The following is an 18,700-nucleotide window of genomic DNA, read 5'->3' as shown; positions in this document are numbered from 1 at the left end:
AGCACTCGGCTAAAAAAAGCCCGGCTGCCGCTGCTGATGAACTGAAAGTCGAATGGGCGCTCGGCCCGACTGCTGCTGGTGGACGCCGGATAGGCGTTCGGCTGAGCAAGCCTCGTCCCGGCTGCTGGTGGTGGAATGGAAGTTGGATGGGCGTTCGGCTAAACAAGCCTCGTCCCGACTGCTGCTGATGGGCGCCGTCTAGGCGTTCGGCTGAACAAGCCTCGTCCCGGCTGCTGCTGGTGGACGCCGGATAGGCGTTCGGCTGGGCAAGCCTCGTCCCGGCTGCCGCTACTGCTGAAGGAAGTCGTATGCGTGTGCCTCGATGCTGCTCTCCTGAGCTGTTGCTTCCTCTGCGTCCGCCGAAATTCTCCACGATTCTCTGCAATGCACCCGTATTTATAGGTCAAATCTTCATTTTCCTTTTCTTCTTTTTTGTTTTTTTTTTTGCGGCGTCGGAAAGAATATGAGGGAACAAGACAAACGTTTTTAGCATTGCGCGATCAATTTTATTTTGTCGATATACTTAAATATGTATGAGTTTTATGATTTTTACAATTATTGGTTATTTCAATTTACTGTCTCTATTACTACAAAAGTGAGCCATAACAAAATAAAAACCCAGATTAATCCACCTAGCGGTGATGGTGCCTTTCTCGTTCGTTCAAAAGGTTTGGAAAAATCTCAAATAACACCAATATGTGCCTGTCATAAGACGAGTTTATACAATCCCATTGAATTCCACCACTTAATTGTATCTTGACAGATACGTATTTCGACCTCAAAAGTAGTCGTAGTAGTCGAAGTCGAGTCAAGTACGAGACACTGAAGACGGCCTTACTTTTGAGGTCGAAATACGTATCTGTCAAAATACAATTAAGTGGTGGAATTCAATGGGATTGTATATACTCGTCTTATGACAGGTGAAAACATTCCACTAAAAAGCTCAAAATAATTTTCTTACCAATATGTGGATTGGTCTTATTTTTCATATTTGTTTATATGCATAAAAAAATTCTCGCCAAACGCAATTTGTTGCAAACAAATCGGATGAGCATAAGAGCAAAAAATGGCATTTTATTTAGTAGTCTTAAACTTAGTATTTTCGCCATAACTTTTGACCCAATTGTACGATCCGGCCAAGTTTCTATAGGAAACAATGGGACAAGATTCTGCGTCGAATGCAATCTGTCGCGAGCGACCTGAGAAGCACACATATTGCACATCAATCACAGTAACTTATAAATGACCGGATTCAGTCACAATATGGTTACTGCAACCAGATTTGTTGAAATTGTGTTGCTTGGGGAATAGATGAAGTATAAGTGCTAAGAAAGTGAGCTAGACTTTTTTGAACTCTTTTTCACAATAAATAGTAATTTGACCATAACATCTAAGCCCATAGTCCGATCTGGCTAATTTTCAATAAGAAAATATGAGACATTCTGCGTCGAATGCAAATGCGAGCAAATCGGTTGAGGAAAAGTGCCTGAAAAATGAGTGACATTTTTTAGCGATTTTTTCGTATGAATTTGTATTTTGGCCATAACTTCTGATCCCATAGTTCGATCTGGCCAATTTCAAATAGGAAACAATGGGACAGGATTCTGCATCGAATGCAACTTGTTGCGAGCAAATCGGTTGAGGATAAGTTCCCGAAAATGAGTGACATTTTTACGCGATTTTTCGTATGAATTTGTATTTTGGCCATAACTTCTGATCCCATAGTCCGATCTGACCAATTTCAAATACGAAACAATGGGACAGGATTCTGCGTCGAATGCAACTTGTTGCGAGCAAATCGGTTGAGAATAAGTTCCCGAAAAAAGAGTGACATTTTTAAGCGATTTTTCGTATGAATTTGTATTTTGGCCATAACTTCTGATTCCATAGTCCGATCTGACCAATTTCAAATAGGAAACAATGGGACAGGATTCTGCGTCGAATGCAACTTGTTGCGAGCAAATCGGTTGAGGATAAGTGCCCGAAAAATGAGTGACATTTTTTGAGTAGTTTTGCACACACACACACACACACACACACACACACACACACACACACACACACACACACACACACACACACACACACACACACACACACACACACACACACACACACACACACAGACATCACCTCGATTCGTCGAACTGAGTCGATTGGTATATAACACTATGGGTCTCCGGGCCTTCTATAAAAAGTTTGTTTTTGGAGCGATCATATAGCCTTTACCGTATACTTAGTATACGAGAAAGGCAAAAATGGTATAATTTTCGATCCCATAGTCCGATATGGCCAATTTTCAATAGGAAACAACAGGACAGGATTCTACGTCGAATGCAACTTGTTGTGAGCAAATCGGTTAAGGATATGTGCCCGAAAAATGAGTGACATTTTTTACGCGATTTTTTCGTATGAATTTGTATTTTGGCCATAACTTTCGATCCCATAGTTCGATCTGGCCAATTTCAAATAGGAAACAATGGGACAGGATTCTGCGTCGAATGCAATTTGTTGCGAGCAAATCGGTTGAGGATAAGTGCCCGAAAAATGAGTGACATTTTTTACGCGATTTTTTCGTATGAATTTGTATTTTGGCCATAACTTTTGATCCCATAGTCCGATCTGGCCAATTTCAAATAGGAAACAATGGGACAGGATTTTGCGTCGAATGCAACTTGTTGCGAGCAAATCGGTTGAGGATAAGTGCCCGAAAAATGAGTGACATTTTTTACGCGATTTTTTCGTATGAATTTGTATTTTGGCCATAACTTTTGATCCCATAGTCCGATCTGGCCAATTTCAAATAGGAAACAATGGGACAGGATTTTGCGTCGAATGCAACTTGTTGCGAGCAAATCGGTTGAGGGTAAGTGCCCGAAAAATGAGTGACATTTTTTGAGTAGTTTTGCGCACACACACACACACACATACACACACACATACACACACACACACACACACACACACACAGACATCACCTCAATTCGTCGAACTGAGTCGTTTGGTATATAACACTATGGGTCTCCGGGCCTTCTATAAAAAGTTTGTTTTTGGAGCGATCATATAGCCTTTACCGTATACTTAGTATACGAGAAAGGCAAAAAGGCCATTCTGGTACAACTGTGTTGTACGAGAAAGGCAAAAACGCGCAAGAGATAACCCAAGTGCATTTAACTAAAACACATGGAAACATCAAAGTAATTTATTATTGAATCCTTCTTTAGCTTTAAATCATTTACCTCAAAATTGGATCTGTGGCATAAACTCGAATAAACATAAAACTTATAATTTGTGTCATAACAATATCTCAATTTACAAAACATGTCGTATCGGCATAATGTTTTAATCGGTTGCAACTGCTCAATAAATAATATTCTTTTTTATAGTCATTGAGCACAATTTGCTTGTTTATAAATTAACTGTCAATTCATGCCCCGAAAGATGCCAACATGCTACACGCAGCTGAAATTACTCTTATTCTCTCTGTTTACTCACATTCGCCATGCGCTGAAGGTTGTCTCTCCAGCGGGCGGCATAAATACTAAACACGGAGACAACTATCTCTTATTCTCTCTGTTTACAATTCGTTTGACAGAACATACTCGATTGAGCTAGTACAGCACCATTCGAAATCTTGTACTGCGACTGAATGGAGTCGAACGAAATTCGCGAAGTCGAAGCAAAATTTTTCACACAAACAATGACAGTTCTTTATGGGTTTTTACAGTAGAGCAACAGAGAGGAGGAGATAGCGGCCATGTTTCACTCAAACTCTGACAGATTGCAATGGGATTTCTCATAGGAGGGAAGAGCAGAATTTGCTTCGACTTCGCGAATACATAATGCCGCAATTTTTTCGAAACGAATACAAAAACGTACGATTCGAGTGATTCGATTCGAGATGCGCAATGCCACCCCAGGATTCACGGTAGTCTCGATCAGCAATCTCGCTATACGTGCACGGTGGTTCTGTTCAAGGGGAAATATTACCAGCGGCCGTTGCTCTAAATCCAGTAAAGAAATCCATTAACTTACTTTGGAGATTGCGCTCCCGTTCGCTTTGCCTCGTGGCTGACTTCTCACGGTATCCACTTCTTGATTGCGAAGGGAGCGCACCAGGATTGTGTGCACCGGGTGGTGTGTATAATCGAACTCATTGACGCTTGCATCATTATTGTGGATTGTGTCTTTTGGTGAGAGAATCAGTCTCTCAAAATTTCAGCCTAACACGATGTCCGTTAGATCACCAAACAAAAATAGTCACCATGTGATACTATCACGACAGAATATGTCTTTGATTGCCATCGCTGTGCTAATGGCGTAAGCCCACCAATCGCATCAAGCTAACATATCCGAGAGGAGGGAAAGTTTTGGGCAAAGTTTATGTGTATTTTAAAAAACGTGTTTATGCAGCCCGACGTGCGCGACGCTCACACAGATTTAGGGCATATCATATGCTGTCCTGTTAGTTGCATAACACACGATGTAAACTAACGCATCCGTTGGCTTGACATATATCTAATTATTTATTATTAAAAACGAATCAGATGGAATCTAAAGAAAAAATTATAACTTATGACATACACTACTTAAAACGTAGATATTTGATTATTATCTAATTGAAACACTTCCAATTGTGAAGAATCTCGGAGCTACTGGTTCCTTCGAAATGCTTTTTTTGCTTTCTTTCCCTCGCCATGCATGTCCCGCTGGTGCCGACCCATTGAGCTCCTATCAGTAAAACTTTTGCCACATTCACAATCAAACGTGCGACCGTAATGCGAAGACATATGTCTGCTAAGTCCAGAGGGGTGTTTAAACTTTTTGGTGCACATAGAGCACTGGTGGAATGTGACTATAGGAGTTACCGAATGTACCATGTTCACGTGGTACTTCAATTGATCTTTCTGGTTGTACCGGTTTGGACAAAGCTCACAAGAGAAAGGCCTTTCCTGAAAAAAAAAACGATAATTAGAAAATGACCTCAGTGAATGTGAACTTTTGAAACATACATTGGTGTGAATCAACATGTGCCGTTTAAGGACTTCCTTTTGAATAAAAGCTCTTCCGCATTCTCCACATACAAAGGGCTTTTCTCCTGAAAAAAAAGACTTGATTAGATTCAACAAATAAGGATTAATAGCTGGTTAGTAATAGGCGAGGTGCGCGGTGTGTAAGAGGAAGAATGCAGCGGGAAGGACCGATACCTTCGAACGAATGCGATTCGTACGAACCGATTCTTTGTCCATTTTGCTGGCGTAAATGAGAATGCGCATCGGCAATTCCGTTTTATGGAGTTTCCATACGTAAACTTGAATATGGGTGAGTGTAAACTTTACGTACTGCCTCTTCAGACTAGTCTACTCAGTGGTTATGCTACCTTTTCTCGAGTACTACCACGTAATGAAAAACCCTGATTTGACTTGATTCCGTCGCATCGCAACGAATGGTCAAAATCCTGGTAGTAATTTCTACTGCTAAGTAGGATACTACTAAGTAGTTGAAACCCACAGTTAGCCTTGCTAGCAAAGGCAAATGTTAATAGAATACAGAACCAATTGAGAAGATGGCACTAATAAGTGATGAAATAACAGCCCAAGGACTAAACAACCTACCAGTATGAATCCTGTAATGTCGTTCCAATCCACTTTTTGTCGAACACCACTTTCCACAAACATCACAAATGTGTCCTTGCTTTGGATGCTCCTGATGAACATGATTCTGCAACAATTTGGCACTCTTGCAAACTGTAACGCAAAGAGCACATTTGAACTCCTTTATAAATTTATCCTTAAAGGATCTCAAAGACTCCAACTTTTTCATCGGCTCTGTACTGAATTCCATGCAGATGATTGATCCGTCTTTGGCACGAACTTCCACTTTGGTTAAATCGTTATCTTTCTCTACTTTCATGATACAATTTTCCCCTACATTGAATCCCGGCTGTTCTGCAAGTTCCGCTTTAACTGCGTTGGTAACCACCTCAAGGTCTTCGTCAGAGTCATCAGTTATGTCGTACAGTTTGCGTTGCTCTTCGTCTAGTTCTTCGTCCAAAACATATGTTTCCGAATCAGACACTTCTTCAGTGATAACAAAACGTTCAGAACCTTCCGGCAAATCTTCGGAATCGTCAATAAGAATAGTTGACTGCTTATCCTCGTTCGGAGTAGTGACGGAGCCGGCCGCATCTTCCACCTCTTCGATTGCATCAACTTCCATCAACACTTCTTGGTCTGAATTAAACACAGTTTCGTGCTCTTGCGTATCTAATTTCATCTGCATGGTCCTTCCAAATGTCTGCTTTACATCGTCATCTCTGATGACGGATTCGTCATGCTGTGAAGAAAGGTCCTCTTCAATCGTCGCATATTCGATTTCAGCAAACTCATGTTGCATATCACTGACTTCGATTGTTTCAACTTCTGTCGATTCAGAAAGTGCACAACTTTTTTGATCTTCAATGACGATAGTTGATTGAATCTGCATAGAGTTGTTTTCATATTGAACAGCAGAAATTTCATTTGTAGTGCTTAAATTACAAGTTTCCACTTCAGTATCCACCATATCATTACGTTTTTCCAGCAGATAGTTTCGTATAGCTTCCTGTGAAAATTGCTTCCTGTGTTCTTCCCAGTGTGCTCGTCGCTCTTCGTCGTATACACAGATTTTCATATCCAGTTCCTTCTGCCGCTGTGCTTCCTCCGCTTTATCGACTAATTTGATAAACTGCAAACTAGAGCTAAATTCATCTTCATCGTCATCCTCCAAGTCATCGAGCATGGTACTTATTTTTCCCGCGGCCAGCAGTTTTACGTGGCGCCGTAATCGGGTGTCGTTCTCTCGGCATCGGCTTCGGAAGATGTACGTTTTTTCCAGTTGGTATCGACATGGGGAACAAATTTTCTTTGGTAAATTGTCAGTTTTGTGCACCTGGAAGATGGTTACTATGGAAAATTCCAATCTGATACATAAATGGAAACAACGTACCTCCAGTGAAACGCAAGCCATAATTCGTAAAACCAAAGAACTTCCGTCATTTGCAAATATGTCTTCAACTGATTCAGAGTTTTTCAAACATAGCCGGCACAAATGGCCCAGCTTTACAGGTGGAACCATTTTGACTTCAAGCACTGAATAAAATAGGTAATTTTATGGTGAATAATGAATATAAAAAAATAAAATATTTTTATGTTTTCATACAAATTTGTTTGGAGTTCGGGGATTGATGATTACTGTATATGACAGCTCGTTTATTGCCACAGTTGACTATTTGTTTTGAATTAAGTCAGGGTGACCAGTTCAACCAATGAGTTAGATAGAAGGTGAGGAAGAAGACCAAATGCAAGTGGATTAGTGGATAATGGAAAATGTAAACAGCAAATGGTGACGTACATATTTGCACGGCTTCTTATCCCGGATAAAAATGTACACTGAGGAAAATGGACGTATGATTTTCAATAAAACGCCTTATGAAAATTTGCCACAAGAAATCGGTATGAATTTCAATATGTTGCCTTAATAAAAATGTTGCCTCAATAAAAATTAATAAAGTCATGATTGAAAAACCACAAAATGCTAATTTATTCATCAAAATAATCGCACCCCTTCAAAAATAACTGCATTTAACATTTTCCACCATGCATCTCGGACTGTATTACATCACGCTCTCTTACATCGCTACACAGAAAGAAATTTCATTGGTATTATTGAAAAAACCATTGGTAAAAATAAAAAGTTGCATTGGTTCTTTTTCGTAGAGAGTTGTGTATCTTTAGAGCAAAAGTTAGAAAACTATTAAAAAAAAAGTTGATAGTCACTCGCCCGGATAAAAATGTACTATTGGTTCAAAAGTGTAAACAATTGAATTACCATACAATGTACAGTATACAATAGGATATATTGTTTCTTGATGGTTGCACAGGTTGTATCAACACTGAGGATACAATACATCAACATATATCTCTAATGTAACAATACTTGCAATTGTTTTTGAAACGTTTTCGTACATAAGATTCACATTGATAACTTTTGAAACGTTTCTTTACATTGCATATAAACTATATAACAATTTTTGCCTCATAGCGCCAAATATGCATTTTTTCCCTTTAAATAGCATTGTTGAACAGTAAAGCTGTCACCACTGAGAAATCAAAAATCGTATTGTTTTACTATACAAATACAATACAACCCATTGTATTTTGAACAGTTTTGCTCGGATATTTCAACAATATATTAACCATACACTCTATTGTGTGACGAAAAAAATGTATAGAAAAATCTCAGATTTTGTATAGTTACGATACTTAACAACCCGTACATTCTATTGCTAAAACTTCATTTACATTTGAGTAAATGGTTCATAACAGTGCATTCTAATGTATTTCTATGGTTTCATTTACAATATAATCTATTGCTTATTGAATGTTATTAATAGTAGTGTTACAATAAATGTTATTGTTATTCTACTGTATTTTTTATTCGGGCGGTACGCAACCCCTGAAATAAAAGTTTTTGTACTTTTGAAATAAATTGTAAAACTGTCAAACTTAAATAATAACACTGTTAGAATAAAGATTGATTTTTTCAGAGAATTGCCAAAAACCACTCCCTTTCCCACCCCGTTTCTCCTACCCAGCTTATATTTCTGGTTTTCCAGACAATTAACTTTTTGCCAAAAAAAATTGTTTTTTTAGAAAACATTTATTACTGTCGAAATTATTGTTATAGCCTTATTTAGGGAAGAGCTAGCCTTGTCGAACCATTCCAACCGATGCGATGATTCTGATGCCCTCTAATTTGATGATAATTTCGAATACATATGCGTGCGAGGATGCGTGAGCCATTTCTAATCCGTTAATGGGCGAACGGGTACAGGATCTGGTACACAAAGTAGACGAAAATTTGATGGTGAATCAGTAAAGCTCATGTGCAAATAAAACACCAATGAATACAAGAATGAATATTATGTTTCGAAAACTTACCTCTGTCCGCGATGGCAGCAAGAAGACCCATGTTTAAAAACGTTGGAATGACAATGGTGAGTTGTAGGCAAGACCAAACAAGAAATCCATGGCAGGCCGGATCTAGCAACGGCAAACAATTTGCTGGAAAGATACGAAAGCTCATTATGTATACAAATCGAATTCTGATAAGAAATCGCTGGTAAATGATAGGATATTGGAAAAACTTACTTGCGACAATATTCTGCTAGAGGCAGTGGGGGAAATATTCCACACCGAGATCCATCCCGAGAATCATTTCGCATCGACTGATGTTGGACCAGCCGTGATCCTTTCCAGACTTCGCGTTACAGCTGCAGCGCTGGCAAACAAAAATCTGAGATCAAAAACCTGATCCCAGACAAAAACAAACACGAACTCTGACTCTGACACTTACAAAACAAAACATTTTTTTCCAATGATCTGACACTTGTACAATTTTTGTGTTGAAATTTACAACTTTTAAATGTACACACTAAATCGTGAAAAAACACTTTTTAAATAAATATATCATTTTCACGCTTAAAAATTTTACTTTTATTTTCACTAAAATTGAATACTTTTTAAATCAAAAGGACAAAATATTTAATAGAACCATGTTTGTTTTTTCTGTGTATATGGAATGTGGGAATAACTGTTCTATTATTGGCAAGGAATTTTCAAAGATGTTTTGACCTCAAGATTTCTCAATTGTATAATGAATTTGTTAGGTAAAAATGAGGTACAGATGGTTCCTTATCAATAAAAGGAAAACACTTGCCGAAGGCGCTGTTTATCTGTGTTCGTATGTGTTCGTATTCGCATAACTCAAAAACAGCTGGATGGATTTCCTTCATTCATTCAGCAGATACATTCTTTATAGCTTCCGCCGGGTTTATACAATATTTCCTTATGCAAAAATCAAAAGTTAAGTTGTAAATCGTGAAAATTCAAAATTTGCAAAGCAGTTCACAACGCGCATTTTTGCCTATGCAGGACAAAGTCTGCCGGGTCAACTAGTTATACCTATGTCTAATTTTCGATTTTGTTTTAGGAAACTTGTGTTTACATACCTCTTAGCCCAGCTCCCCTGCTCTGATTGGGAGCAACTGCAGGTCTATCAATGAGCGTAAAGTTGAGGCCTGATACTTTTGCCGAAAATTGGTCCTTTCCTAACTCCCCTTACAGTAAACTATACCATATTGGATCCTCCGGTAACTCCGGTTGGCTTTGTTCTGCAAGTTGTTCTTCATGGTTGCGGTTTCGTCATACAGAACTGCAAAATCCTGGAACGAAAATAGATCAAATTAATCAAAATAAAATAATAATCTAACAGAAATATACTTACACCTTATACGGCTCCGCATCCTTCATATATTTTACTTTTATTCCTTTTCAGGTAAATACTGCTAGTACCCACACTGAAAATAATCTACACGCTTGTTCAATGTTCTTTCCCACGTAGATCTAACGTGTTATAATACCCGCTATTTTCATCGATGATCCACGTCGATTTCAATATTCCTTCTCATGTGTATCTAACGTGTCTTATTATTTTTCATTTTCACTTGCGATCCACGTTAAACTCATCGTAAATTTAATTGAATCGGCACCACTTGCCGATCCTATTCAATATAACGTGTTTTGAACATCGTTTCCTATTTGTGTAGTATATTGAACCCTTCTGTGAAGTAGAAAAAGAAAAACCATGATGTGATGTCACTGCATCAGACTAATGCTCATAATTTACCGGACAGGAGCATCGACGCAAATTATTTTACTAGAAAGGTAAGTTTAATGCCAGATATTTCCTGCATTCTTATGGATTATGATCGAATTTGTACACGTAAAAAAATCAATTATTTAATTTATTAAAATCAATTTATGTTACAAATTAGACATCGAATATATTTTTCATTTTGCTCTATATAATTCTCATAATAAAACTGAATCATTCTCATTTAGAGTGTGTATATCGATTATTGTCGTACTGAATGAAAAGTATAAGTCTCGCTTAAGGCTGCCTCACACCTCGGGAAAATTTTCCAGCGGATTTTGAGCCCCGTGTATTTTAAATGGGGCCGGGATTTTGATTTTCCGTGTCCAAATTCCGAAAACATCGCATATGCAAAAATGCATGGGGAAAAAATCCGCGAACCAAATTCCTGAGGTGTGAGGCTACCTTTAATGGCAAAATGTATTAAGCGAAACTTATACTTTTGATTTAGGTTGTGATATGGAAGAGCAGCTGTCAGTTATCTTCATCCTGTGGCAAAGCTGCAAAGAAAAATGTTAAGTTTTGCTGCTGTTAACATACGCACGCTTCATCGTTTTGATATATGTTTTATTAACAAAAAAGCTCCATCGATAATATGGTAATATAATATAAAAGCCCATCATTATATTTATTCAATTCAACGATGTTCTTTTTCAGTATTCCGGAACTAATCCCATCTTTCGCCAGGCGGCGATTGCGAGGCCATGTCGATTCGGTTCAATATGTAAAATTGAACGAAGATTTTTCGGGGGCGATTTCGCCAGTGCATCGAAAACATGGCCATACGTTGGAAGATGTGGGGATGATACATAAACATGACCCGAAAACAACTGACGGAGCATTTTTCGCTGGACAGGTAAATCAGGAAGTATGACCTCAAAGCCCAAAAAAAGCGAAAACAACTGCGACACGGATGGAGTTCCAATTACATATCTGGTTTGAATTACCGATGCACTGTTCTTTCTGATGGCACATCTGGAAAATGTGATCCGGCTGATGGACATCGCCACCGGAGAATTAATTTCGAGCGGAGAAGTATAAGCGCACCGCGGACCGCACGAAACAGCATGTGTTTACCCTGAAAGATAAATCTACCAACCTTATACTAGCGGATACCATTTTAGTGGAAGTTTTCTATGAAAATTATGTCAGAAAAAGTATGGAAAACAAATATATTCCGGTTTCGAATTTTAAAATGATTTCTCTAATTTTAAATTGAAAAACAGAACTTCATTACAGGAATGAAATATATATTATATCCCTAATAAAATCATACACTAACCTTGTACAGATTATTTGACATCCCTAATTAAGCATATGAGTATTTGACATGAAATGTATAAGTTTTGTGTTATGATTTCCTTATGCACCACCGCATAAGTTTCATTTCAATTAGATATATATTCCATTAAGAAACCACAATGGCAAAAATATATGTGTTTTGCCAAATATATTCATTGTGAAATTTTTTTTTCGTGTAGGTACAGAAGAACACCTTACACGAGTGATTGCAGCCAATCGGATATACCAGAACGGTCTCGAGGAGAATGTCATGCTTCCTGAAAGAGATGGCATATTCGCATATTCCGATAAAAGACGGCATATTCTGTGCAAGTTTTGCAGCAAAAACATATTTGCTGTTTCTGCCTCATTGTGTGCTTTGTACGTTAAACAATTAAAAAGCACCGCAATAATTACTTTTGCATACGATTCAATAGTTTTTCCGTGGGAAAACTGACAAAACGTATAGGCAAACGTATATCCATTGTGACTCTTAAGGTATCCATCAGATTCATGCAAAAATAAATAAATAAATAAATAATGGTAATTCTAGCTAATTCTAAAATGTGTTTTATTTGTATTCGTATTGCTCACATATTGCTTCCATTTAGGAGCTAGTAAAAAAACGAGCACCCTTCCAGACGTTTCCTACAAAAAGAATTCATAAAGATTTAACGTGTTTTTCATTTTTATTCTTTATGTTCTACATATGCAAGGAACGTTTAGTTTTTTGACATTTGGAACTGGAATCACACGTTAATGTCGTATGAACTACAACTAGTGAAAATTCATGTGTGGAACCAGTAGTATGGGCGTGTAGAATGTTTTCAGTGTAGTTAAATATTTATCAAAACTAAACAATTTCGCGAACTCAAGATTAGCAGCTCAAGATCGATTTCAAAATGGCACCCATACGTCGTCTGTCGGTTGGCTCTGCTCAGATTGAGATGAGAAGTGCAGCCAGATTTAATATTGCAGTATAATTCAACGCAATGTTGCATAAAAAGTGTGTAATAATACACACGGATATTGGGATCAGTTGGTTGCACATGTTTCTGTGTAATAATACATTTTTTCGTATGTTTATATATGGCTTTTTTTCTTCCTGTGTAATTTTTACGCGATGTAATCATACATAAAATTGATGTAATTTTGTATCTATTTTCTGCAGTTACATAGCTTTTTTACTACATCGTGCAAATTATTACGTCGTTGTGTTTTACAATAATTTTTGCTGTGTACTTTCAAGTTAGTTATAATTTGAATTCTTTGCGGTAGCATATTACAATAATTGCAATAGTGGTTCAACAGACGGTTATTGTCGGCGTAGCATCAAGTTAGAATTCGGAAGTCGGGACTTCCGAACCGAACTTTCTTCCAATGTTTTATTTGTCAAACTAATTGATGCGTTGTTTAGCGCATCTTTAGGCGAATCCAGCGCACTACTTCCGAAGTTGGGGAAGTTGCCTGTATCGGGAGAAAAATCCAACTTCGGTATAAAAAGCGGTATAAATTTATTCCGGATAGACAATATTTCCAAGTTTCATGCATTTAGATGAAGCTTGGAATAATAATAGATATTGTAAAATATTTGACATCACTGCTCAAAGTGCGATCTATGATTTTCCCAAAAATCCATCGAGAGCTGGAAATGGCAATATAGTTACGATACTTAACAACCCGTACATTCTATTGTGAAAACTTCATTTACATTTGAGTAAATGGTTTATAACAATGCATTCTAATGTATTTCTATGGTTTCATTTACAATATAATCTATTGCCAATTTAATGTTATTAATAGTATTGCGATTCTTTTCTAAAATTAGCATACTGGCTCACCAGTTACGCGCCGGGTCCCATGCGCCGAGTTGTGCGCCTTGCAAAAAGTAAATAAACCAATGTCAAACAGATGTGAGCTTTCGGTAAGCTTTTCGACATTTGCTTTTAAGGTATGCAGCATATTGTCGTCTCGTTACGAAAAGATATTGTTTAGTAAAATTGTTCAAGGTTTAGTAGTTTTTTGCTTTTCTTTCGCAAGCGTTGCGTTCGGTATATTGTTTAAGTGGATCTTAGTAGTGCAATTGTGTTTAATTTGTGATGTAATATTCTACATTTAAATAAAGTTAGTACCACAATATGACAAAATACCTTAGCGGCGCGCAACTAAGCGAGGCAGAGGCGAATAAGCAAAATGCTATAATATCTCGAGAATCACAATACACTGAGGAAAATGGACGTATGATTTTCAATCATACGCTTTATGAAAATTTGCCACAAGGAATCGGTATGAATTTCAATATGTTGCCTTACACACAAAAAAATAACGTTAATCGAATTAAAAAAACCGTTGGTTAAAACAAAAAGTTGCGTTGGTTCTTTTTCGTAGAGAGTCGCGCATTATCAAAATAAAAGTTTATTAACTTTCGATTCAAAAACGGGCTGCCATATCTGAAATTAAAAGTTTGTACTTTTAAAAATAAATTGTAGAACTGTCAAACCGAAACTACGAAAAATGAAAGTACGAATACTTCTAAATTGAAAAATAGTAAGTTTCATTTACAAGTTTTTAATATTTTCAAACCATGATAGAAAAAAATTGGAAACTTTATGGATTCTTTAAATTGTTTGCCTTTATTTTACATTATATAATATTTTAACTTAAATAATAATGAATGTTCAGGAGTTTAGTTCTAGTTTTCCATTACAGTGATCGTTCGCTAATTGGGGCACGACCTCACCCCAACTAGCAAATGCCGTTCGCTTATTGGGGCGTTTTGACAAGCGTCAATGTTGTTTACTTTTTGCATTGAACAAAGAAAAATTTTACGCGTCAGAAAATATCGATCCCGCCAAACACGGAAACAAAACGTCAACTCGTTTTTGACATCACATTCTGACGTTTAGCTGCTTTTTAATTGGGTTTCGCCCCAATTAGCGAACCCCCAACTAAAAAGCGCCCCAATTAGAAACACCCCAATTAGCGAACGTTCACTGTACTTACTCCGCGGATATGTTGATGAAATACACTGCAGGTAAGGCGGCCGGTGCAGAATAGTTTGGCGTTCGATTTCGCCATCCCAATCACAGAATGGAGCAAGATTTTCTGTCCGAGACGAAAAAGAAATTAGTCACTGCTACTCTTGTATGGCATCTCTAGACATAATCTTTGAACAGTTCAAAATAAATGACGACTTACCTTATAATTGCGTTTCCCGCCGATGTTTTGGAACTATTGTTAGCACTGATGAATATGTTTTGACATCTGATCTGTGCAAAGATTTTTGTTGAATCTCTTCGATCGATTCGACAGTTCTAAAGTTTTGAAGCTGAAAGGAAGAACTTTTAATTTCATATTCAGAACAGACGTGAAATACTTTCAAACCAAGCACAACACTTTCATGGAAAGTTTTTCAACTTTTATTTCCAAGAATATGTACAACTTTTCAGTAGTAAAGTGCATAACATTCAATTATGCCAATTTTCGTTTTTTCTGTGTATGAATGATGATTTTCATTTTAAAAAAAAGCAAAGTGCGGCAGACTGGGTTCGAACCATGGACATCGGGGTCGGGAGGCCGGTATGTACACCACACGCCCATCGACGCTTGAATGCTGGGGAAGGTAACTGCGTATAAAAAGCACTGTTGGTGGAATAATCAGTCGAAGATTCATAAGACGCCAGTTATGAATTTCGATAGTCCAGTTCGCTGAGTGTAGTGTTACAATAAATTGAATTTTTTTTTTTAACTGGGGGGGGGGGGGGGGGGGGTGGATACTGTAATTGCATTTACCCATATCCAGTTTTCCGCGAGCGGTAATGGCCGCCAACTTGTCTGCGGGTTAGTCTCTGATTTGACGTTTGTGGAGGTCAACTGCACCCACCGCTCCGAGCGTTCTGACCAATGTGGCATATAAGAAGGTGCTGATTTAGTGAATTCAAGCCTTCTTATATACCACATTGATCGAAATGCTCGAATGGTGGGTGCAGTTGACCTCCAGAAACGTCAAATCAGAGACCAACCCGCAGGCAACCTGGCAGCCATTACCGCTCGCGGAAAACTGGATATGAGTGAATGAAGTACCCATAAATAGGTAAACCAATCTAAGCGTGTAACCGTTTCAAACCGTTTCAAAATTAATCGATTATCACAACGATGAATCGATTAATCGAAGTAATCGAATAATTTGCGACATCTCTATCAGAGAAACGTCATCATAAAACAATAATTATTTTGCTTTGCGGCTTTTACGGTGGCATTTTTTTTTGAAAAGTGGAATTTTAATAAATTTGGTTGAAAAATGTCCGTATCAGCTAATATAAGTGTTGAGGCACCCATCGAGAGTCAAATTCAGGAGATTGCATATGACGGAACGGAAATTTACCAGCTGTATGAGACAGACCCATAATAATTAATAATAATAATGCACATAATAACAAACATCAATTTTGTTTGTAGGCCACCAACGTTGTCGGAACATTTGGCAAAATGTGCGGCCAAGATAGACTTCAGCAAAACGGTAAATGATTTGGATCTGGTCAAACAGAGTATTAAAAAAGAGGATGAGAAGAAAGATGACGATTCCAAGGATGCGGCGGCGCACTTCCAGTCCAGTCTCTGGCCGTGGGATTCCGTGAGAAATAAGTTGAAGGACGCTTTTACGGAGGTTTGCGTGTTATCGGATGTGTTGGCCATTGCCAAAGAGAAACGTTTTATGGTATTAGACCCGATTCCCCAAGAACCGCCAGAGGTAAAACAAATGGTGCAAGTTTATGCCCGCAAGAAAGCGTTGGCGAGTGCGGCAAATATTCTACTAACTGGTGCGGAACGTCTGAAGACAGCTCACACGGATCAAGGTGGAAGCCGGAGCGCTCCTGACTTCCACATCGAACTTTTGAGACTGCGCAGGAATTGGCGACTGAAGAAGGTGTCCAATACAATTATAGGTGATTTGAGCTACCGTACGGCCGGGTCAAAATTCATGCATCCAGGAATGTTCGAAGTGACTAAAGCAGAGGATGACGACAATAACGAAGAAGGTGCTGTTGGAGCAATGGGAGCAGTTGGCGCAGGCGGAGTTGTTTCTGTGCAAAAATTAAACTCTGCTCTAAGAGTAAATGTTCCAACTGAATTACAAGGAGTGGCATTCATCAAAGTGATTACTCAAAAAGATCAGGGAGATTTGTGCACTGCTACTTTAAACATGATGGGATCGACTCAAATGTGTCCGCAAGCAGGTGCCTGGCAGCAAACCCTTGAGTTCGCTCAGAATGTACTGTTTTGTAAGGAATTGTTCAACCAACTCGCGAGAGAAGCTGTACAGTTGCAAGCACCGATTCCGCACGTTGTCGTTGGGAATCAAATTCGTGCAACTTTGCTTCCAGGCATACAATTAGTCATCTCGCTCTGTCATTCGACTTCATCGGATTCGAACTACAGTTCAGAACCCATCAAGGATCATGATCATGTTTTGGAGCACTCTTTACACCAGCTGTTGCGTGAGTTTCATCACAAGAATACTCATCATCCCTTCCCACATCCGGCTAGTGCACCGTTGGGACCAAGCAAGAAACGTATGTTAGCTGGGCCTTCGGCATTTGATCGGTATGAACTGTTAGAAATGACAAAGTCTCAAACCCTCTTAGAGCAAATCATAGCTCAAGCACAGCACATATTTCTGAGGCGCCGTGCTCAATATGTCCTGGACACTTTGGCTCGTGAAGTAAAAGATCCTCAGATAACGTCTCACTGGAACGCCATGAACAGCCCAACGATGTCTTGCGTAAAGATCAACATCACTTCCCATGGGTACGATGCAAACCTGCGCACATCGTTGGTGATTCACGTAAAAGAACGTTCGCTGAAATGCATCTGCAGAGATGGCCGAATTATGCACATGTCATATGAAATGCAAGAGCTGCGGGACCTAATTCTGTATCAGATAAGCCAACACCAAATAATATGTCTGCAAAATTTGGCTAAATGTATGGCCTGGCAAATATTGTCCAACAGCAGTCACTTGGGAATAGGGTCGGTAGAGCCGCTGGGAAATGCCAGCTCCTGTGTCCTGGCGTCTCCCAACAGTGATCGCCTGATAGCAGTACAGGTTCGATGCGATTCTCAAATCGATGTCAAAGTGTACATCGCTCAAAGCCCAGGAAAGGATTTTTTCCCAGGATCACTGGTGCAGGGTCGACACTGGGAACACCTGGCAGGACATTTCAAGGAGGTAATTTGAATGAACATTTTATAGATTGCTTATTCATAATGATTCATTCGCAGCTGCGGTTTGATAAAATGGAAGGAAAAAACTTCCACAACAAGCTGGAATTCCTGATGGCAAGTTTGACAAGCCAGACCTAACCACTGGTGTTCAATAGTATTTTCGCCCAATCGGAAGCATGCGGCAATCCTTCGTCGGGTTTGGGACATTTTTCTTTCGACAGCAACGAGCGCCTGGCTGGAAATCATTAGAAAAGGTGAGATTGATACTTTTAAAGTTCCCATTCACACATCTCTCATATTTCGATAGATCTAAGTAACGATAGGTAACTGTGTGTCTATTTACTATTGCTCTATAGTAGATTTTTTTTGTAATAAATAATCATGTCTATCGGATGGACAAAGAAAGCGTTGTAGAATCGAAAGAACTGCCATAGACAAC

At 38.6% G+C, this 18,700-nt stretch overlaps 3 protein-coding genes across 3 annotated transcripts; 1 reads left to right on the top strand and 2 right to left on the bottom strand.

Moving 5' to 3' along the window:
* Positions 1–4,502: 4,502 nt before the first annotated feature.
* LOC134217354 (zinc finger protein 892-like) lies at positions 4,503–7,267 on the bottom strand. Its single transcript, XM_062696090.1, has 5 exons — positions 7,201–7,267; positions 6,988–7,130; positions 5,616–6,930; positions 5,013–5,098; positions 4,503–4,952 (listed from the first exon to the last, which is right to left on the bottom strand). The coding sequence occupies exons 2-5, from the start codon at positions 7,114–7,116 to the stop codon at positions 4,653–4,655; spliced, it is 1,830 nt and encodes a 609-aa protein (XP_062552074.1). The 5' UTR covers positions 7,117–7,130; positions 7,201–7,267; the 3' UTR covers positions 4,503–4,652.
* A 1,426-nt stretch (positions 7,268–8,693) lies between these two features.
* LOC134217353 (uncharacterized) lies at positions 8,694–9,410 on the bottom strand. Its single transcript, XM_062696089.1, has 3 exons — positions 9,192–9,410; positions 8,982–9,104; positions 8,694–8,877 (listed from the first exon to the last, which is right to left on the bottom strand). Exons 1-3 carry the CDS (start codon positions 9,263–9,265, stop codon positions 8,745–8,747), a joined length of 330 nt encoding a protein of 109 aa, XP_062552073.1. The 5' UTR covers positions 9,266–9,410; the 3' UTR covers positions 8,694–8,744.
* Positions 9,411–16,238: 6,828 nt separating this feature from the next.
* Positions 16,239–18,666, top strand: LOC134213190 (mediator of RNA polymerase II transcription subunit 17). Its single transcript, XM_062691898.1, has 3 exons — positions 16,239–16,425; positions 16,495–18,265; positions 18,319–18,666. Exons 1-3 carry the CDS (start codon positions 16,337–16,339, stop codon positions 18,397–18,399), a joined length of 1,941 nt encoding a protein of 646 aa, XP_062547882.1. The 5' UTR covers positions 16,239–16,336; the 3' UTR covers positions 18,400–18,666.
* Positions 18,667–18,700: the final 34 nt, after the last annotated feature.

The sequence above is a fragment of the Armigeres subalbatus genome, chromosome 2 (assembly GCF_024139115.2).
Source record: "Armigeres subalbatus isolate Guangzhou_Male chromosome 2, GZ_Asu_2, whole genome shotgun sequence".
NCBI classification, from domain to species: domain Eukaryota; kingdom Metazoa; phylum Arthropoda; class Insecta; order Diptera; family Culicidae; genus Armigeres; species Armigeres subalbatus.
The sequence above is the reverse complement of the archived record's forward strand: the minus strand, read 5'-3'. Positions and strand labels throughout refer to the sequence as shown.

What these genes read in the sequence shown, in the direction of transcription:
- LOC134217354 (XM_062696090.1), bottom strand. Translation starts at nt 7,116, where the DNA reads ATGGTTCCACCTGTAAAGCTGGGCCATTTGTGCCGGCTATGTTTGAAA. An exon ending in ACATTACAGGATTCATACTG is followed by an intron (nt 5,099 to 5,615) that starts GTAGGTTGTTTA and finishes CTTTTTTTTCAG; the next exon opens with GAGAAAAGCCCTTTGTATGT. An exon ending in ACATGTTGATTCACACCAAT is followed by an intron (nt 4,953 to 5,012) that starts GTATGTTTCAAA and finishes TTTTTTTTTCAG; the next exon opens with GAAAGGCCTTTCTCTTGTGA.
- LOC134213190 (XM_062691898.1), top strand. Translation starts at nt 16,337, where the DNA reads ATGTCCGTATCAGCTAATATAAGTGTTGAGGCACCCATCGAGAGTCAA. An exon ending in GGAACGGAAATTTACCAGCT is followed by an intron (nt 16,426 to 16,494) that starts GTATGAGACAGA and finishes TTTTGTTTGTAG; the next exon opens with GCCACCAACGTTGTCGGAAC. An exon ending in TGGCAGGACATTTCAAGGAG is followed by an intron (nt 18,266 to 18,318) that starts GTAATTTGAATG and finishes ATTCATTCGCAG; the next exon opens with CTGCGGTTTGATAAAATGGA.
- LOC134217353 (XM_062696089.1), bottom strand. Translation starts at nt 9,265, where the DNA reads ATGCGAAATGATTCTCGGGATGGATCTCGGTGTGGAATATTTCCCCCA. An exon ending in CTAGCAGAATATTGTCGCAA is followed by an intron (nt 9,105 to 9,191) that starts GTAAGTTTTTCC and finishes GTATCTTTCCAG; the next exon opens with CAAATTGTTTGCCGTTGCTA. An exon ending in TGCTGCCATCGCGGACAGAG is followed by an intron (nt 8,878 to 8,981) that starts GTAAGTTTTCGA and finishes TTTGTGTACCAG; the next exon opens with ATCCTGTACCCGTTCGCCCA.